The 22,074-nt window shown below is 45.6% G+C and overlaps 1 protein-coding gene across 1 annotated transcript in view; it reads left to right on the top strand.

The window, feature by feature from the left end:
* The window catches only part of dctn2 (dynactin subunit 2), a 31,246-nt gene extending 12,222 nt beyond the window's left edge, over positions 1-19,024 (top strand). The window contains exons 4-13 of the mRNA XM_036950861.2: positions 3,673-3,734; positions 4,094-4,192; positions 5,147-5,307; positions 7,316-7,463; positions 7,678-7,782; positions 8,015-8,092; positions 8,383-8,454; positions 12,951-13,053; positions 13,365-13,456; positions 18,020-19,024. Coding sequence (XP_036806756.1) covers positions 3,673-3,734; positions 4,094-4,192; positions 5,147-5,307; positions 7,316-7,463; positions 7,678-7,782; positions 8,015-8,092; positions 8,383-8,454; positions 12,951-13,053; positions 13,365-13,456; positions 18,020-18,106 — 1,007 coding nt within the window. The 3' untranslated portion in view covers positions 18,107-19,024. The remainder of the gene's footprint in view (positions 1-3,672; positions 3,735-4,093; positions 4,193-5,146; positions 5,308-7,315; positions 7,464-7,677; positions 7,783-8,014; positions 8,093-8,382; positions 8,455-12,950; positions 13,054-13,364; positions 13,457-18,019) is intronic.
* Positions 19,025-22,074: the final 3,050 nt, after the last annotated feature.

Below are 22,074 nucleotides of genomic sequence, written 5' to 3'. Positions count from 1 at the left end.
CTGGCTGCTGTTGTCTGAGGACACGCTCAAGCATCTTGTGTGTAGATCCCCCACCGGGTCACCACATCATCATGGATCAGAGCCTTCTGTGGCATGTTGAGGGCAGCTTGCTTTTTCTCTCAGTTCTCTCCTTCTCTTCCAGCTCCGTGAGAAGCCTTGGACCAGATGACGACAGGCCTTGACTGCTGTGTCAACTCTCTGAATTTTTCAGAGCCTTTGAGATGGCCAGGTTCAAATGATGGGTCAAAGCAGCCAAAGCCACAGATCTGGGACCTGTTCTAAAGCCTTGATCGTGTTTGTTGTGTTGTCTGTGGTTATACAGACCAGGTCTTTCTTGTTGATCTCCCCACTCTTCCAGCATATTCTCAAAAACCTTCTTCTGGGAAGAACTGTGTTTCCAGACAGTTTGATTCCAGTTACCAGTCTGGGGTGAGGTAATGGATAGTAAAGCTGATGTAGGGTTGAACCACCCCCTGCTTTCATTGGTCCAGAGGTCAGTAGTTGCAGCAAACCATGTGCCTTGAGCGAAACATTTTCCAACATCAGCTTTAACCTGGTTGTACAGGTTTGGGATTTCAGTCTTGGAAAATATTGTTTGTGATGACACTTTGTAGTGAGGCACGGCAGCCTTCATCAGCCTCAGAAAGACGGGCCTCTCAACAATATGAAATGGCACCATGTCCTTTGCAATATAATATAAAATGGGTACAGTGAGGTCTTGAGCATTTTTTTGATGTGGGTGCATAAACAGCCTGCCTTTTTAAATGCTTTCTGGAGTGTCTGTCACAACTGTAGATGAGGGACCAGTAGCATCACTGGGTTGGCCTGCTGCACGTCCATCTCTGTAAACAAGGAAATAGCTCATGTATTATTATTATTATTATCATCACACACACTATCTTCTGTGTTGCATTTGAGTATAGGCAATAACCCCATGCACAATTTACATTAATACAAATGAGTCTTAAGAAGACGGTGATAGTAATTACAATGAGCCCAACAATTGACATAAATACGGGAGTCTTGTACGGGAGTGTCTTGTACGGTGGAGTCTGGTGAGGGGGGGGTCTGGTAGGGGGGGGGGGGGGGGGGGGGGAGAGTCTATAGTGTTTCTCCTGTTGAAACATTTTTTACAACCAAGTCGATGACTGACGGATTTTAAATGAACAAAATATATTGGTTGGGTGACTAAACTACATAATGCGTTATCGTGTGCAATGGTAGGCAATTTTTAACAATGCTTTTTTTTTCCTGATAAATTGCATCCGCCGTGTAGCCCAGTTTCATAATATGACCATATTTCCCAGCTGCTTGCCGTCGTTTTGAAGTAGTCACGAATAAACAGGCCTTATTTTAGGGTATTTTTCACCCTGCCAGCTCCTATTAGTTCTATTGAGCGCCGTGGCAACAACTCGTCTTCTGAACGTTCTCTTCCCAGCTCATTGTTCGACGTCACAATGCCTGTTTCGCTATTGTTGGTAACGAGAGCTGCTCACTTTGTTTATGGTTAAAATGTAAACAACAACAAAATTACTCATGGAACTCTGAGGTCGTCCCATTGTTTCCTATATAGGGGAAATATAGGCAAGTCTGTCTATTTCGCCAAATATTTTGCAATGTGTATATTTAGATTTAAAAAAAAAAAAAGTCAAGACACCATTTTATTCATGAGAATCTCCTCTTTCTAATTCTGTGAGTCTGGGCAGCGAGCTCGTTTTTCATCGATCACTAGACCAGAAATAGTCAGACATTTTCATTTTTCCCCCTACTTTCTCATTATGCAGACATAAGCACTGTTTTTTTTTCTTCCCAGTTTAGTCTGACGAACAGATTGTATTGGTAAAATAAAAAGGCATACATGTGCCTTTTAGGCCAAATGGAATTCTAAGCATCAGGCTCTGTGAACAACAGGCTCTGAACATTCCATTCCATTCATTTACTATGGGCTCGCTCTAGTGTTCCAGCTTAGCCAACGTTCCATTCCATTCATTAATTTGCTATGGGCTCGCTCTAGTGTTCCAACTTAGCCAACGTTCCATTCCATTCATTCATTTACTATGGGCTCGCTCTAGTGTTCCAGCTTAGCCAACGTTCCATTCCATTCATTCATTTGCTATGGGCTCGCTCTACTGTTCCAGCTTAGCCAACGTTCCATTCCATTCATTTACTATGGGCTCGCTCTAGTGTTCCAGCTTAGCCAACGTTCCATTCCATTCATTCATTTTCTATGGGCTCGCTCTACTGTTCCAGCTTAGCCAACGTTCCATTCCATTCATTTACTATGGGCTCGCGCTAGTGTTCCAGCTTAGCCAACGTTCCATTCCATTCATTCATTTGCTATGGGCTCGCTCTACTGTTCCAGCTTAGCCAACATTCCATTCATTTGCTATGGGCTCGCTCTACTGTTCCAGCTTAGCCAACGTTCCATTCCATTCATTTGCTATGGGCTCGCTCTAGTGTTCCAGCTTAGCCAACGTTCCATTCCATTCATTTGCTATGGGCTCGCGCTAGTGTTCCAGCTTAGCCAACGTTCCATTCCATTCATTTGTTATGGGCTCGCCCTAGTGTTCCAGCTTAGCCAACGTTCCATTCCATTCATTTGCTATGGGCTCGCGCTAGTGTTCCAGCTTAGCCAACGTTCCATTCCATTCATTCATTTGCTATGGGCTCGCTCTAGTGTTCCAGCTTAGCCAACGTTCCATTCCATTAATTTGCTATGGGCTCGCTCTAGTGTTCCAGCTTAGCCAACGTTCCATTCATTCATTTGCTATGGGCTCGCTCTACTGTTCCAGCTTAGCCAACGTTCCATTCCATTCATTTGCTATGGGCTCGCTCTAGTGTTCCAGCTTAGCCAACGTTCCATTCCATTCATTTGCTATGGGCTCGCTCTAGTGTTCCAGCTTAGCCAACGTTCTTTTGCTGTTTGTCAGCCTTAGGTGAGTTTTGAATGGTTCTATTGTCCAGCCTAGCAATGGGTCAATAGAGTCTGACGACGCACACAGCAGCAGAACGTGTGGCGTGTTTATAAGAGTAGGTAACACTGAAACGCTTCAGTTTACATTATTGACAAGCTATTAGCAAAGTTAGACAGACAAACCTTGACATTTTCCACCATCCCGAAGTCCCCACATCATGCATTGAGCTAAAAGTGAGCTAAAAGTGAACCTTGCATACCCTATAAGGTAGTGTGGGTGGTGGTCACAAAGAGGACTCGAGATTTTGAATTGTTGCCCGCTTTTGCTGTGATTAAAAAAACAATGTTGCATGTTCTGCAGACAAGGTGACCATCTTCGATTTGTAGTTTCCCTCAACAATCTTGTAAAACCCCCAAAAATACGAGCACACTTCAGATTTGGTCCTCTTCAAAGGCTGAAAAATCTCCCGAGGGCTGTCACTGCCTCCCGCCATGTTTTCACACGAAACAAAACCCACGTTGCATGCTGCGCCTGCGTCCGACTGCCGCTGACTTTGGTCGATGCTGGACGGTATTTCCCGTGAGTTTTTCAAACCGCGGTAATCAAACACGGTTTTAATGATAATTAACATTTGAAACGGTAATACTAATTGTCGGGAATTTTACCGTGGTTTTATCGTGAAACCGGTTCATCCCTATAACAAAACCATCATCTAACATTCTTGTCTTTCCTCTAATGAATGTGTTTTCTCTCCCAGACTTCTCAGATCGTATCAGTAAGAACAAAAGAGTGGGCTATGAGTCGGGAGAATATGAGATTGTGAGTAGATGCTGCTACTGCAATATTTCATATTGATTATTGTTCTATAAATAGTACCATTTGATTCTGTTGGGACACATAAAAACCATCTCTGTGAAATCCATCACAAGACCTATTACGTGCCCATTTGAATCATGTGGATAATGATTCAGCTGTCTTATTTGAATCTTGTGGATAATGATTCAGCTGTCTTATTTTGAATCTTGTGGATAATGATTCAGCTGTCTTATTTGAATCTTGTGGATAATGTGATTCAGCTGTCTTATTTGAATCTTGTGGATAATGATTCAGCTGTCTGTTCTGACGCTTCAGTGTATTGTCTGAATATTTAACTCTGTGTTCTTATTCTCTCTGTCTAGTTGGCGGAGGGCTGTGGGGTGAAGGAAACCCCCCAGCAGAAGTACCAGCGGCTGGTTAATGAGATCCAGGAACTCAGTCAGGAGGTGGAGACCATCCAGGTAAAACCCCTAAACCACCTGGGTCAGACAGGCGGTGCCAAATAACCCCTACACCCTAAACCGCCCGGGTCAGACAGACTGTGCCAAATAACCCCTACACCCTAAACCACCCAGGTCACACAGACTGCCAAATAACCCCTACACCCTAAACCACCCGGGTCAGACAAATACTCCCAAAACCCTAGCGTTAGCCCCCTAGCCCTTACGCCCTAGCGTTAGCCCCCTAGCCATTACGCCCTAGCGTTAGCCCCCTAACCCTTACGCCCTAGCATTAGCCCCCTACGCCCTAGCGTTAGCCCCCTACGCCCTAGCGTTAGCCCCCTAGCCCCTACGCCCTAGCGTCAGCCCCCTAGCCCTTACGCCCTAGCCTCTACAAACCTGTGTACATATGGCTACAATAGGGCGTCGAAGTTGAAGCTGCCTTCAGAATGTTTTTTTATCCCCCTGAATCTTCCTGATTAGTCTCGGATTCCTGGGGCCCATCTTTATACCCCAGTGACCTTTACCCACCCCCAAACCACCCATCTTTATACCTCAGTGACCTCTACCCACCCCCAAACCACCCATCTTTATACCTCAGTGACCTCTACCCACCTCCAAACCACCCATCTTTATACCCCAGTGACCTTTACCCACCCCCAAACCACCCATCTTTATACCTCAGTGACCTCTACCCACCCCCAAACCACCCATCTTTATACCTCAGTGACCTCTACCCACCCCCAAACCACCCATCTTTATACCTCAGTGACCTCTACCCACCTCCAAACCACCCATCTTTATACCTCAGTGACCTCTACCCACCTCCAAACCACCCATCTTTATACCCCAGTGACCTCTACCCACCTCCAAACCACCCATCTTTATACCCCAGTGACCTCTACCCACCTCCAAACCTGTCGTTGTCATTTCCCTTCGTGCTGATCACATCTGTCTATGCTCCTCTCCCCTCAGGCGACCACACGGGACAGCAGTTCAGAGGAGCGTCTGACTCCTGTCGTCCTCGCTCAGCAGGCTGCCCAGCTCAAACAGCAGCTGGTCTCTGCCCACCTGGACTCACTGCTAGGACCACAGGCACATATTAATCTAGCTGACCCAGATGGAGCACTGGCCAAGTAAGAGAGGGAAGGGGGGGGCACCAAGGTAACCTGTTTAAATGTCTACCGCATCATAGCACTCACATCTGTAGCCATGAAAAACATTGAAAGGCTGGTGATGTCTCACATCAACACCATCATCCCAGACACCCTGGATCCACTCCAATTCACATACCGCGCCAACAGATCCACAGATGACAAAATCTCTATTGTACTCCACACACTGCCCTTTCCCACTTAGACAAGGGGAACACCTACGTGAGAATACTGTTCATTGACTACAGCTCAGCGTTCAACACCATAGTGCCCATGAAGCTCATCACTACGCTAAGGACCCTGGGACTAAACATATCCCTCTGCAACTGGATCCTGAACTTCCTGATGAGGCACCCCCAGGTGGTGATGGTAGGCAACAACACATCCGCCACGCTGACCCTCTAACACAGGGCGCCCCCAGGGGTGCGTGCTTAGTCCCCTCCTGTACTTCCTGTTCACCCATGACTCCCATCACCATCATTAAGTTTGCGAACAAAACGACGGTGGTAGGCCTGATCACCAATGACGATGAGACAGCCTATAGGGAGGAGGCCTGGCAGTTTGGCGCCAGAACAACAACCTCTCCCTTAACGTCAGCAAGACAACGCGCTGATTGTGGTCTACAGGAAATGGAGGGCTGAGCAAGCCCCAATTCACATCAACGGGCCTGTAGTGGAGCGGGTCTCCTTTGCATAGAGTTGATCAGGCTGTTGATTGTGGCCTGTGGAATGTTGTCCCCACTCTGGGTATCCACGCTGCTGGATATTGGCGGGAACTGGAACATGCTGTCGTACCCGTCGATCCAGAGCATCCCAAACATGCTCAATGGGTGACTATGTCTAGTGAGTATGCAGGCCATGGAAGAACTGGGACGCTTCCAGGAATTGTGTACAGATCCTTGCGTCATGGGGGGGGGTCGAGGCAGATGAATGGCAAGACAGTGGGCCTCAGGATCTAGTCGCTGTATCTCATAACCCCACGGCACCATGGGAAATTCTGTTCACATCGTTGACATCCAGTAAACCGCTCTTCCACACGACGCAATGCAGTTGTGAGAACGGTTGGACATACTGCTAAATTCTCTAAAACCCCCATCTGTCTCTTATTCAAACCTCCGTCTGTCTCTTATTCAAACCTCCGTCTGGCTGTTATTCAAACCCTTGTCTGTCTCTTATTCAAACCCCCGTCTGTCTCTTATTCAAACCCCCGTCTGTCTCTTATTCAAACCCCCGTCTGTCTCTTATTCAAACCCCCGTCTGTCTCTTATTCAAACCCTCGTCTGTCTCTTATTCAAACCCTCGTCTGTCTCTTATTCAAACCCCCGTCTGGCTCTTATTCAAACCCCCATCTGTCTCTTATTCAAACCCCCGTATGGCTCTTATTCAAACCCCCGTATGGCTCTTATTCAAACCCCCGTCTGGCTCTTATTCAAACCCCCGTCTGGCTCTTATTCAAACCCCCGTCTGTCTCTTATTCAAACCCCCGTCTGTCTCTTATTCAAACCCCCGTCTGTCTCTTATTCAAACCCCCGTCTGTCTCTTATTCAAACCCCCGTCTGGCTCTTATTCAAACCCCCGTCTGGCTCTTATTCAAACCCCCGTCTGGCTCTTATTCAAACCCCCGTCTGGCTCTTATTCAAACCCCCGTCTGGCTCTTATTCAAACCCCCGTCTGGCTCTTATTCAAACCCCCGTCTGGCTCTTATTCAAACTCCCGTCTGTCTCTTATTCAAACTCCCGTCTGTCTGTTATTCAAACCCCCGTCTGTCTGTTATTCAAACCCTCGTCTGTCTCTTATTCAAACCCCCGTCTGGCTCTTAGTCGTTCTGCCCCCTGAACAGGCAGTTAACCCACTGTTCCTAGGCCGTCATTGAAAATAAGAATGTGTTCTTAACTGACTAGCCAGGTTAAATAAAGGTTAAAAAAAAAACTTGTGCCTTTTTTATTCTTGACCCTCTCTCCTTCCTCCCTTTCTCTCTCCGTCTCCGTCAGACGTCTGTTAACCCAGCTGGAGGCAGTGAGGGGCAGTAGGGGCAGTACAGGGGAGGGGAAGGCCCCAGCAGCTAAAGGTCCTGACGGTGTGGTGTTGTATGAGCTACACAGCCGGCCAGAGCAGGAGAAGTTCACAGACGCTGCCAAGGTATGGAGCCCAGGGCAATGGCACTGTGTGGAAAGGGGTCCCCAACAGCACTGTGTGTGTGTGTGTGTGTGTGTGTGTGTGTGGTCGACAACAACGTGTGTCTGCATTTGCACATGCAAATTTGAGTCAGTCCTTGGTCAATTCTGTGTCACTTGTTTACCCAGTTTTCATTCATTCACGCCTGAACCTCTCCATTGTTTGTCTCTGTGTTAAGATGGCAGAGTTGGAGAAGAGACTTTCAGAGCTGGAGACTGCTGTGGGTTCTGGATCAGACAAACCGGGACCTCTGAGTGCTGGGGTGCAGGGAGGCAGTCTCATGGTGAGTCTCTTCTGTCTCCCACTTTGGTCCAGTTCAGTTGGTCAAAAACGTCATACTTTTTAGTTTTATTTTGTCAACTGAACTCAATCAATCCAATTTGTTCATAAAACATTTTTTGGGGGGGTTTTGAATGATCCACAATGTCAGAAAGTACAGTTAACCCTGCCCTGATCATCAATCACTGTTAGCCCTGAGACTGAGCTCTCTCTCTCTGTCTGTCTCTGTCCTCCAGGACACTATGGAGCTGCTGCAGGCGAGGGTCAGTGCTCTGGACTCAGCCACTCTGGACCAGGTGGAAGCCAGGCTGCAGGTAACGTTGAGGATCAGCAGAAACATTCCCTCCCCTTGATGAAACGCTGGCCTTGTATCAGTCTAGCAGCAATCAATGTTCCACTACTCTGCAGAGAACACTTGGTTTATTTCACTTTTGTAATATTATCTACTTCTCTTGCTCTGGCAATGTTAACATGTGTTTCCCATGCTAATAAAGCCCATTGAATTGAATTGAATTGAACACCCAAGGACAGATGGGCTGGTATTTTTGTGCTTGTTATAAAAAGTGAACACGGTTATCGTTGTTTTGTGTTTTTCTCTGTGTAGAGCGTCCTTGGAAAGATGAATGAGATTGCGAAGCACAAAGCAACCATTGAAGATGCTGGCACACAGAACAAGGTTAGTCTGGCTTTTTATATTGAGGTTTAGAAGGAAATGTAAGAGTTTTTATATGACATCTTATTTCACACAGTAATTAGGTTATCCCTATGGCCAGGAGGTTTTCCTAACCACCAGGAGAACTACTTGGACCAACAGTAGTCATCTCCTGTAGATGTCACCTGGACAATCCTCCACCGACAGTAGTCATCTCCTGTAGATGTAACCTGGACAATCCTCCACCGACAGTAGTCATCTCCTGTAGATGTAACCTGGACAATCCACCACCGACAGTAGTCATCTCCTGTAGATGTCACCTGGACAATCCTCCACCGACAGTAGTCATCTCCTGTAGATGTAACCTGGACAATCCTCCACCGACAGTAGTCATCTCCTGTAGATGTAACCTGGACAATCCACCACCGACAGTAGTCATCTCCTGTAGATGTCACCTGGACAATCCTCCACCGACAGTAGTCATCTCCTGTAGATGTAACCTGGACAATCCTCCACCGACAGTAGTCATCTCCTGTAGATGTAACCTGGACAATCCTCCACCGACAGTAGTCATCTCCTGTAGATGTAACCTGGACAATCCTCCACCGACAGTAGTCATCTCCTGTAGATGTAACCTGGACAATCCTCCACCGACAGTAGTCATCTCCTGTAGATGTAACCTGGACAATCCTCCACCGACAGTAGTCATCTCCTGTAGATGTCACCTGGACAATCCTCCACCGACAGTAGTCATCTCCTGTAGATGTAACCTGGACAATCCTCCACCGACAGTAGTCATCTCCTGTAGATGTAACCTGGACAATCCTCCACCGACAGTAGTCATCTCCTGTAGATGTAACCTGGACAGTCATCTCCTGTAGATGTAACCTGGACAATCCTCCACCGACAGTAGTCATCTCCTGTAGATGTAACCTGGACAATCCTCCACCGACAGTAGTCTTCTCCTGTAGATGTCACCTGGACAATCCTCCACCGACAGTAGTCATCTCCTGTAGATGTCACCTGGACAATCCTCCACCGACAGTAGTCATCTCCTGTAGATGTCACCTGGACAATCCTCCACCGACAGTAGTCATCTCCTGTAGATGTAACCTGGACAATCCTCCACCGACAGTAGTCATCTCCTGTAGATGTCACCTGGACAATCCTCCACCGACAGTAGTCGTCTCCTGTAGATGTAACCTGGACAATCCTCCACCGACAGTAGTCGTCTCCTGTAGATGTAACCTGGACAATCCTCCACCGACAGTAGTCATCTCCTGTAGATGTAACCTGGACAATCCTCCACCGACAGTAGTCGTCTCCTGTAGATGTAACCTGGACAATCCTCCACCGACAGTAGTCGTCTCCTGTAGATGTAACCTGGACAATCTATCACTAACAGTAGTCGTCTCCTGTAGATGTAACCTGGACAATCCTCCACCGACAGTAGTCGTCTCCTGTAGATGTAACCTGGACAATCCTCCACCGACAGTAGTCATCTCCTGTAGATGTCACCTGGACAATCCTCCACCGACAGTAGTCATCTCCTGTAGATGTAACCTGGACAATCCTCCACCGACAGTAGTCATCTCCTGTAGATGTAACCTGGACAATCCTCCACCGACAGTAGTCATCTCCTGTAGATGTAACCTGGACAATCTATCACTAACAGTAGTCGTCTCCTGTAGATGTAACCTGGACAATCCTCCACCGACAGTAGTCATCTCCTGTAGATGTAACCTGGACAATCCTCCACCGACAGTAGTCATCTCCTGTAGATGTCACCTGGACAATCCTCCACCGACAGTAGTCATCTCCTGTAGATGTAACCTGGACAATCCTCCACCGACAGTAGTCATCTCCTGTAGATGTCACCTGGACAATCCTCCACCGACAGTAGTCATCTCCTGTAGATGTCACCTGGACAATCCTCCACCGACAGTAGTCATCTCCTGTAGATGTAACCTGGACAATCCTCCACTGACAGTAGTCATCTCCTGTAGATGTAACCTGGACAGTCATCTCCTGTAGATGTAACCTGGACAATCCTCCACCGACAGTAGTCATCTCCTGTAGATGTAACCTGGACAATCCTCCACCGACAGTAGTCTTCTCCTGTAGATGTCACCTGGACAATCCTCCACCGACAGTAGTCATCTCCTGTAGATGTCACCTGGACAATCCTCCACCGACAGTAGTCATCTCCTGTAGATGTAACCTGGACAATCCTCCACCGACAGTAGTCGTCTCCTGTAGATGTAACCTGGACAATCCTCCACCGACAGTAGTCGTCTCCTGTAGATGTCACCTGGACAATCCTCCACCGACAGTAGTCGTCTCCTGTAGATGTCACCTGGACAATCCTCCACCGACAGTAGTCATCTCCTGTAGATGTAACCTGGACAATCCTCCACCGACAGTAGTCGTCTCCTGTAGATGTCACCTGGACAATCCTCCACCGACAGTAGTCATCTCCTGTAGATGTAACCTGGACAATCCTCCACCGACAGTAGTCGTCTCCTGTAGATGTAACCTGGACAATCCTCCACCGACAGTAGTCGTCTCCTGTAGATGTCACCTGGACAATCCTCCACCGACAGTAGTCGTCTCCTGTAGATGTCACCTGGACAATCCTCCACCGACAGTAGTCATCTCCTGTAGATGTAACCTGGACAATCCTCCACCGACAGTAGTCGTCTCCTGTAGATGTAACCTGGACAATCCTCCACCGACAGTAGTCATCTCCTGTAGATGTAACCTGGACAATCTATCACTAACAGTAGTCGTCTCCTGTAGATGTAACCTGGACAATCCTCCACCGACAGTAGTCGTCTCCTGTAGATGTAACCTGGACAATCCTCCACCGACAGTAGTCGTCTCCTGTAGATGTAACCTGAACAATCTATCACTAACAGTAGTCGTCTCCTGTAGATGTCACCTGGACAATCCTCCACCGACAGTAGTCGTCTCCTGTAGATGTCACCTGGACAATCCTCCACCGACAGTAGTCATCTCCTGTAGATGTAACCTGGACAGTCATCTCCTGTAGATGTAACCTGGACAATCCTCCACCGACAGTAGTCATCTCCTGTAGATGTCACCTGGACAATCCTCCACCGACAGTAGTCATCTCCTGTAGATGTCACCTGGACAATCCTCCACCGACAGTAGTCATCTCCTGTAGATGTAACCTGGACAATCCTCTACCGACAGTAGTCATCTCCTGTAGATGTCACCTGGACAATCCTCCACCGACAGTAGTCATCTCCTGTAGATGTAACCTGGACAATCCTCCACCGACAGTAGTCATCTCCTGTAGATGTAACCTGGACAATCCTCCACCGACAGTAGTCATCTCCTGTAGATGTCACCTGGACAATCCTCCACCGACAGTAGTCATCTCCTGTAGATGTAACCTGGACAATCTATCACTAACAGTAGTCGTCTCCTGTAGATGTCACCTGGACAATCCTCCACCGACAGTAGTCGTCTCCTGTAGATGTCACCTGGACAATCCTCCACCGACAGTAGTCATCTCCTGTAGATGTAACCTGGACAGTCATCTCCTGTAGATGTAACCTGGACAATCCTCCACCGACAGTAGTCATCTCCTGTAGATGTCACCTGGACAATCCTCCACCGACAGTAGTCATCTCCTGTAGATGTAACCTGGACAGTCATCTCCTGTAGATGTAACCTGGACAATCCTCCACCGACAGTAGTCATCTCCTGTAGATGTAACCTGGACAATCCTCCACCGACAGTAGGCATCTCCAGTAGATGTCACCTGGACAATCCTCCACCGACAGTAGTCATCTCCTGTAGATGTCTCCTGGACAATCCTCCACCGACAGTAGTCATCTCCTGTAGATGTAACCTGGACAATCCTCCACCGACAGTAGTCGTCTCCTGTAGATGTAACCTGGACAATGCTCCACCGACAGTAGTCGTCTCCTGTAGATGTAACCTGGACAATCCTCCACCGACAGTAGTCATCTCCTGTAGATGTCACCTGGACAATCCTCCACCGACAGTAGTCATCTCCTGTAGATGTAACCTGGACAATCCTCCACCGACAGTAGTCATCTCCTGTAGATGTCACCTGGACAATCCTCCACCGACAGTAGTCGTCTCCTGTAGATGTAACCTGGACAATCCTCCACCGACAGTAGTCATCTCCTGTAGATGTAACCTGGACAATCCTCCACCGACAGTAGTCGTCTCCTGTAGATGTAACCTGGACAATCCTCCACCGACAGTAGTCATGTCCTGTAGATGTAACCTGGACAATCCTCCACCGACAGTAGTCATGTCCTGTAGATGTCACCTGGACAATCGTCCACCGACAGTAGTCATCTCCTGTAGATGTCACCTGGACAATCCTCCACCGACAGTAGTCATCTCCTGTAGATGTCACCTGGACAATCCTCGAACTCTCCGTCTGTTTCCCCCCCCCTAACCGTATCATGTGTATTATTTTCATCCACAACGTGTTCCGCGTTGTCTCCGTCTGTCAGGTGTCTCAGCTGTATGACGTGGTGCAGAAGTGGGACGCCATGGCAACCTCTCTGCCCCAGGTGGTGCAGAGGCTCATGGCTGTCAAGGAGTTGCATGAACAAGGTAATCACCAGACCTGGCTCAGAAACATGCTAACCTGTCAATCACCTGGCTTTCAGACCTGGCTCAAACATATGTTACAATTAGAAAATAAATAAAAAATCACATTTAACTGCAGGTGTGGAAGTTATAAAAATGAATTTAAAGGAACAAGTAATGTCCACAGCGCTGATATGCTTTTAAAATGTGGGTGGTCTGACTCTCTCTCTCTGTAGCCATGTGGGTGGTCTCTCTGTGTGTCTGTGTCTGTGGGTGGTCTGACTCTCTGTGAATAAGTATATGAACCCTGGTCCTTTCTCTGTGTGTGTGTGTAGCCATGCAGTTTGGTCAGCTGCTGACCCACCTGGACACCACCCAGCAGATGATCAACAACTCTCTGAAGGACAACGGGACACTGCTCTCACAGGTAGTAAACACAATGACACATCTCACACTGCTGCTAGGTTGGACTGCTGCTGGACTGATGTCCCTTTTTAAAGTAAAGTTTTTTTTAAATACTTTAAGTAGTTTTTTGGAGTATCTGTACTTGACTATTTATATTGTGGACTACTTTTACTCTGCATATTTTCCTAAAGAAAATCATGTATTTTTTTCCCCCCCCATACATTTTCTCTGACACAAAAAAGTACTTGTTACATTTTGACAGGAATGGTCCAATTCACGCAATTATCAAGAGAACATCCCTGGTCCCTACTGCCTCTGATCTGGCAGACTCACTAAACAGAGAACATCCCTGGTCCCTACTGCCTCTGATCTGGCAGACTCACTAAACAGAGAACATCCCTGGTCCCTACTGCCTCTGATCTGGCAGACTCACTAAACAGAGAACATCCCTGGTCCCTACTGCCTCTGATCTGGCAGACTCACTAAACAGAGAACATCCCTGGTCCCTACTGCCTCTGATCTGGAGGACTCACTAAACAGAGAACATCCCTGGTCCCTACTGCCTCTGATCTGGAGGACTCACTAAACAGAGAACATCCCTGGTCATCTACTGCCTCTGATCTGGCAGACTCACTAAACAGAGAACATCCCTGGTCCCTACTGCCTCTGATCTGGCAGACTCACTAAACAGAGAACATCCCTGGTCCCTACTGCCTCTGATCTGGCAGACTCACTAAACAGAGAACATCCCTGGTCCCTACTGCCTCTGATCTGGCAGACTCACTAAACAGAGAACATCCCTGGTCATCTACTGCCTTTCATCTGGCAGACTCACTAAACAGAGAACATCCCTGGTCATCTACTGCCTTTCATCTGGCAGACTCACTAAACAGAGAACATCCCTGGTCATCTACTGCCTTTCATCTGGCAGACTCACTAAACAGAGAACATCCCTGGTCCCTACTGCCTCTGATCTGGCAGACTCACTAAACAGAGAACATCCCTGGTCCCTACTGCCTCTGATCTGGCAGACTCACTAAACAGAGAACATCCCTGGTCCCTACTGCCTCTGATCTGGCAGACTCACTAAACAGAGAACATCCCTGGTCCCTACTGCCTCTGATCTGGCAGACTCACTAAACAGAGAACATCCCTGGTCATCTACTGCCTTTCATCTGGCAGACTCACTAAACAGAGAACATCCCTGGTCCCTACTGCCTTTCATCTGGCAGACTCACTAAACAGAGAACATCCCTGGTCATCTACTGCCTTTCATCTGGCAGACTCACTAAACAGAGAACATCCCTGGTCATCTACTGCCTTTCATCTGGCAGACTCACTAAACAGAGAACATCCCTGGTCCCTACTGCCTCTGATCTGGCAGACTCACTAAACAGAGAACATCCCTGGTCATCTACTGCCTTTCATCTGGCAGACTCACTAAACAGAGAACATCCCTGGTCATCTACTGCCTTTCATCTGGCAGACTCACTAAACAGAGAACATCCCTGGTCATCTACTGCCTTTCATCTGGCAGACTCACTAAACAGAGAACATCCCTGGTCCCTACTGCCTCTGATCTGGCAGACTCACTAAACAGAGAACATCCCTGGTCCCTACTGCCTCTGATCTGGCAGACTCACTAAACAGAGAACATCCCTGGTCCCTACTGCCTCTGATCTGGCAGACTCACTAAACAGAGAACATCCCTGGTCCCTACTGCCTCTGATCTGGCAGACTCACTAAACAGAGAACATCCCTGGTCATCTACTGCCTTTCATCTGGCAGACTCACTAAACAGAGAACATCCCTGGTCATCTACTGCCTCTGATCTGGCAGACTCACTAAACAGAGAACATCCCTGGTCCCTACTGCCTCTGATCTGGCAGACTCACTAAACAGAGAACATCCCTGGTCCCTACTGCCTCTGATCTGGCAGACTCACTAAACACAAATGCTTTGTTTGTAAATGACGTCTGAGTTTGCCCCTGGGCTACCTGTAAATAACATCTGACTAAAATGGTGCCTTTTGGTTTGCTTAACATAAGGAATTTGAAATGATTTATACATTTGACTTATACTGAACAAAAATAGAAACTCAACATGCAACAATTTCCTTGATTTGACTGAGTTTACAGTTCAGGTCGTATGAGGAAATCGGTCAATGGAAATCCATTAAGCCCTAAATCCATATGGATTTCACAGGACTGAGAATACAGACGTGAATCTGTTGGTCACAGATACCCTTTTAAATTATTATTTTTAATGGTCCTCACTGTGGGCCTCAGGATCTTTTTACAGTATTTTTTTTCAAATTCAAATTTGCCATCAATGAAATGCAATTGTGTTCGTTATCCGTTGCTTATGCCTGCCCCATACCATAACCCAATTACATGCTGACCAGACAGGACACGTCGCGTGTGCGAACGTTGCAAAATAAATTTAGAAATCCATGTTGTTCATCTATTGCACCCACACTGCTCGCACCAATGACCGTCTGCGTTACCAAGGGCTAAAATAGAAGTGCTTTCTATTTCTGACGCAGATCGCGCTGAAAGTCCTGCCTCTCCCACTTTCTCATTGGTTATACTCACGTGGGTGATTAAAAGACAATGTTTTGCCGGTTGTCGTGGTAATAATATGAAAGTGTAGATGCGATCACCATATAAGTTCAAAGATGAAAAAGCCTGGAAGGAGGAGAGATGACTTGTAACGATTCGGTTGTCTGTTTTATGTGTGGATTAATTGTCGGAGTAGAGGACCTTGTGCATTTCAGGTAAAATAACAACTCAATTTTTATATCCCAGGAGAAATTAGCTAGCAAGTGCAAGCTAACTTGCTAAATTGCCATACATGTTTAATGCATTTCGACCTGTCCCCAAATTAATGTCATTGGTTCAGAGTTTGTTTTGATATTTTAACTTGCGTGTCGTGATCGCGTTTGGTGTAGGGGGACAAAATAAATGTATGCAGGCGCGCAGCCGGTTTGGGTTCCGTGTTACAAACTTCTTAGGGCAGCAATCCCATTAACGGGATCGATATGACAACAGCCAGTGCAGGGCGCCAAATTCAAAACAGAAATCTCATAATTAAAATTCCTCAAACATGCATGTATTTTATACCGTTTTAAAGGTAATTTTGTTGTTAATCCCACCAGTGTCCGATTTCAAATAGGCATTACAGCGAAAGCACCACAAACGATTATGATAGGTGACCACCAACTCACAGAAAAACCCAGACATTTTTCCAGCCAAATAGAGGAGATGATAAAATGAATCACTAACCTTTGATGCTCTTCTTCAGGTGACACTCATAGGACTTCATGTTATACAATACATGTATGTTTTGTTTGATAAAGTGCATATTTATATTAAACAAAATCTCCGTATACATTGGCGCGTTACGTTCACTAGTACCATAAACATCCGGTGATATTGCAGAGAGCCACATTTTACAGAAATACTCATTATAAATGTCGATGGAAATATAGATATACCTTTCCTTAATGCAACCGCTGTGTCAGATTTTGAAAAAGCAAACCAATAATCTCAGACGGCGATCATGAAAAGAAAAGAAAATTATCCGCCATGTTGGTGTCAACAGAAATCCGAAATCACATTATAAATATTCCCTTACCTTTTATGATCTTCATCAGAATGCACTCCCATGAATCGCAGTTCCACAATAAATGCTTGATTTGTTCGATAATGTCCATTGTTTATGTCCAAGTAGCTACTTTTGTTAGCGCGTTTTGTACACAAATCCAGACGCTCGTGCAGGTCCAGCCGAACGTCGGACGAAAACTTAAAAAAGTTATATTACAGGTCGAAGAAACTTGTCAAACTAAGTATAGGAATCAATCTTTAGGATGTTGTTATCATAAATCTTCAATAACGTTCCAACCGGAGAATTCCATTGTCTGTAGGAAAGCCATGGAACGCAGGTCGCTATCATGTGAAATGCGCGTGACCAGGACCTGGCTCTCTGCCAGACCACTGACTCAAAGACCTCCCATCCGGCTCCACAACACAATAGAAGCCTCATTCAAGTTTCTAAAGACGGTTGACATCTAGTGGAAGCCCTAGGAAGTGCAAATTTATCCATATCCCACTGTGTATTCAATAGGGGCTGGGTTGAAAATCGACCAACCTCAGATTTCCCACTTCCTGTTTGGATTTCTTCTCAGGTTTTTGCCTGCCATATGAGTTCTGTTATACTCACAGACATCATTCAAACAGTTTTAGAAACTTCAGAATGTTTTCTATCCAATACTAATAATAATATGCATATATTACCTTTATAGCACCTTTTCATCCAAGCTACTCAATACTGCCCCTGCAGCCATAAGAAGTTAACGAAATTAATCTAGTATAAACAAATGTTGTTGAATTTTATTACACATGACAAAATTTACATTCTCAGCACAATGGCAGTCAAGTCTTAGGTTTCACATTTTAACAATGACAACAATAATCCATGCCTTCTTGGGAATGCTATAAAGTCCAAAAGTGATGGGTGAATTTAGAAGTTACAATTTTTAAATGTACTTACCTCCCCCCTCTCCCTTATTTTCTCCCTCTCCCAGGTTCAGACAACCATGAAGGAGAATCTCTTGTCTGTAGAGGAGAACTTTGCAGCTCTGGACCAGAGAATGAAGACTCTCAACAAATAAATCTGGTTTCTTTATAAAAAAAAAAAAAACGTCTGTCAGGACAGTTGGGCAAATTGAGGGAGTGGAGGATCTTATCTCTCTCTGTATCTCTTCCACGTCAGCCTTCTTTTTTTCCTGCAAAGTGGAATGTTTTGATTTGAAAGTATAAAAAAAGAAAAAACCGGACAAAAAAAAGCTCAAATGGCCACCAAATTTTCTTGATTTATTTTTCTCCTTTTCCACATCTCTCCATTTGAAGTCTTTAATTTAGTATCAAATGCAATGCATTACACCCACATATATATATATATATTATCCCTTCAAAGCTCGCTGGCTTTTTCGCAATGAAAAATATTTATCCAGATCCTTTCAACCTCTTCATCCACACTAGTTGTAGGTCTGTGCTACAACATTCCGCTAAGTCATTTCATTGAATGTCCCAATTTTGAGGGCTCAAGAAGTGGAATAGCCATGTTGTCTACAACATTACTGCACAAAAACAAACAACCAATGCTGATTTATCCACCCTTTTCCTGAAGTATACACTTTTGCACACTTCCTGTTGTGGATTTAACAACGGTGGAAAAAGTCCCTCCCTCTAATCCTTACACCAATACAATGACGGGAAGTGTGCTAGTGCACACTTTGGGAGAAGGGTGAAGAATCGGGACGCGTCGTCAACCAGAAAGACGATGTATGGACATGTAGCAGTGTGTGTTGGGGGGGGCCTGAAGTCCCGGAGGGATGCTTGTAAATATGCCTGTGTACCTTAAATGTTTCATGCTCAGTTGCTTGTAACTTATTATTATTGTGGCTGAGACTAAAATACCACACACTACTTTTAAATCTACTGCGTTGTTTGTCATTGCCTACGATGGACTGTACTGTACCTGACTGTTGTTGAGATATCATCTGAATAAACAACATGCTTAAACTACACTTACTCTTCTACAGAGAGTGATAACTTGGGAAACATGTATCTGTTACATAAAATCAACTCCCTTTAATAAAAACTACAGTTCAATATTAGTTATTCTCTGCCAAAGCGTCAATATGATACTAAAAGTTATTCAAGGGAAAGATAGTTTACGGATTTTTTTTTCAATCTAAAGTGAACAAAGTCAATATTAAAAAATAGCATAGTTATGTTTAATTGTTTATATACTATGTGACTAAAAAGCCTATTGCATGCTTCCCAGTCGAAACAGTTATGTAACGTTCTGGTGTTGGGCAGGGGGGGGGGTTTCGGCTGCTCATCACTGAGCTATAAGAACCATTTCAGGCTGGGTTTTCAGGCTGGGTTTCTGTACAGCACTTTGAGATATCAGCTGATGTACGAAGGGCTATATAAATACATTTGATTTGATTTCAATAAGAATAATTTCTTGAGGCAAATCGAAAATCTGTAACGGAAGTCTACGCCCCTTCATCGGTGATTGGTCAATAGTACTACTAGTAGGACTGGGAACATGAAGCGGTGTCGTTTGAGACGACTAGTTTTTAATACAAAATGATCGTGACTCAATGGGGAAAGACAACGGTTATATTTCCCCTTTTTGTTCTAGTTTTCTCAAACTAAAGTATGTAGGGAGTATGAGAGCATTAGACATTCGCCTAGCCGAGTTCTGCTAGCCGCAAAACGAACCTATGAATGCGGACACCTTAAAAGACTTAATCATGTCTTAGTCAGACTTGATTCCAATGCTACAAAATTGTTTTCTTTTTAATTCCCTCATATCAACGCAACACAGACTAAATTAAACATTCACAGGAGTGCCAAATATAGAAGGTAAAAATGGCCCAATCGTGCAAGATTTTGGTTCTGTTAACCGAGATTGAGGCTACGATTAGGAATCGGGTAAACTGATCCTAGATCTGTAGTTACAGCCAGGCAATTTGTTACTCGAGTGCTCTTAAGTCCTGATTACTCATGTTTGTAATGGTGCTACATGGCCAGCAGGGGGAAGCATAGGCCTTTATAAAAAGCTTAGCTTGGGTTCATACGGTGGGGTACAGGTTTTCAACACTCACTCCATCATTGCCAACTGCTACCAGATACAGTGCAATTGAACTTTGAACCTTTTTGGATCTTTTAGCCACCATTGAAGTATATTTATTAAAACCCTGATGTAGAATAGGTTCAAGGCTAATGATAATGTTGTGAGTGGTGGTAGTGATGGTGTTTGAAGCAGCCAGGTTGATCAGTTGATATAGCCTAGTTTCTATCTGATTGGATGTGGGAAAATGAAAACTATCAGTACAATCTCTTCTAGCCCCTTGTCGACCTCTGGCTGGCCTCATCCCTGTGGGGCTTTTTTACGGTGACTACCTCTGGCTGGCCTCATCACTGTCGGGCTTTTTTACGGTGACTACCTCTGGCTGGCCTCATCACTGTCGGGCTTTTTTACAGTGACTACCTCGGCTGGCCTCATCACTGTCGGGCTTTTTTACGGTGACTACCTCGGCTGGCCTCATCACTGTCTGGCTTTTTTACGGTGACTACCTCGGCTGTGCTCATTTCCTCTTCCTTCCTCTGCGCGTGTGGCAGGTTCCCTCTCCCTCTCAGCATTCTTGAAGTCTGCGTGGGTATTCCCCGCCATCTCCCTTCTAAACTAGGCCCCGTTTAAATTTCGGTAATGTCCTGGACACCACCGATGTGATCTGTCTTTTTAATCTCAGAGGGAGCATCCTCCCAAACTTTGTTCAGACGCCCAACTCTGTCTTCGGGTTTATTTGGGGGCTTTTCTTTCAGGCATGCGCAGTCGCTGAGAGTCGATCTTTTAGAAATTCTATAACAACAATGCACCTGAAGAGCCGCTCGTCCGTTCTCTGAGCTGTTCTGTAGACCTGTGCTGCGCCCTCCTCTAGCTCTATTATAGACTATAATAAACCCAACAATTGTTAAGCATTCAACCTGAGCAGTCCTACAGTAAACAGTCAGGATACATAGAGTAGAGTAGATGTATAAAATAGAATATAACTTGACTGTCCATTATTTTTGTTCTGTGAGAGAATGGGCAGGAGGGGCAGGAGTGTTTATGAAAAGCATAACACCCAAGTTTAAGCCACAATATTATTCAATTGACCCAACGTCGACCGGGTTTGGTCGTCCTCGTAAATAAGAATGAGTTATTAACTGACTTGCCTAGTTAAATAAATAAATACATATATTTTTTTCATCTGATGTACGGAGTATGGATAATTTTCTTAGGCATCACCATACAGGAATAAACTCTAATTTAACAAGAGTATAAATCAATAGGCTTTATGACGAATCAGATAATCATAAGCAATTACAGCGAGCAAAGAGAGTCAGGTTGAGATGAGTGCTTTTGCAAAACTCTGACAGCATTGATACAACCGTGTAATTATACTTGTTACCTACAGTGGGGCAAAAAAGTATTTAGTCAGCCACCAATTGTGCAAGTTCTCCCACTTAAAAGATGAGAGAGGCCTGTAATTTTCATCATAGGTACACTTCAACTATGACAGACAAAAGGAGAAAAAAAAATCCATTTCCATAAGTATTCAGACTCTTTACTCAGTACTTTGTTGAAGCACCTTTGGCAGCGATTAAAGTCTTCTTGTATATGACGCTACAAGCTTGGCACACCTGTATTTGGGGGGTTTTCCCATTCTTCTCTGCAGATCCTCTCAAGTGCTGTCAAGTTGGATGGGGAGCGTCACTGCACAGCTATTTTCAGGTCTATCCAGAGATGTTCGATCGGGTTCAAGTCTGGGGCTCTGGCTGGGCCACTCAAGGACATTCAGAGACTTGTCCCGAAGCCACTCCTGCGTTGCCCTGTTGGAAGGTGAACCTTCGCCCCAGTCTGAGGTCCTGAGCGCTCTGGAACAGGTTTTCATCAAGGATCTCTCTGTACTTTTCTCCATTCATATTTGCCTCGATTCTGACTAGTCTCCCAGTCCCTGCCGCTGAAAAACATCCCCACAGCATGATGCTGCCACCACCATGCTTCACAGTAGGGATG

This window comes from Oncorhynchus mykiss, chromosome 17 (genome assembly GCF_057628025.1).
Source record: "Oncorhynchus mykiss isolate SJ-2025 chromosome 17, ASM5762802v1, whole genome shotgun sequence".
Taxonomy (NCBI): Eukaryota; Metazoa; Chordata; class Actinopteri; order Salmoniformes; family Salmonidae; genus Oncorhynchus; species Oncorhynchus mykiss.
This window is presented reverse-complemented; position numbering and strand designations above follow the sequence as displayed.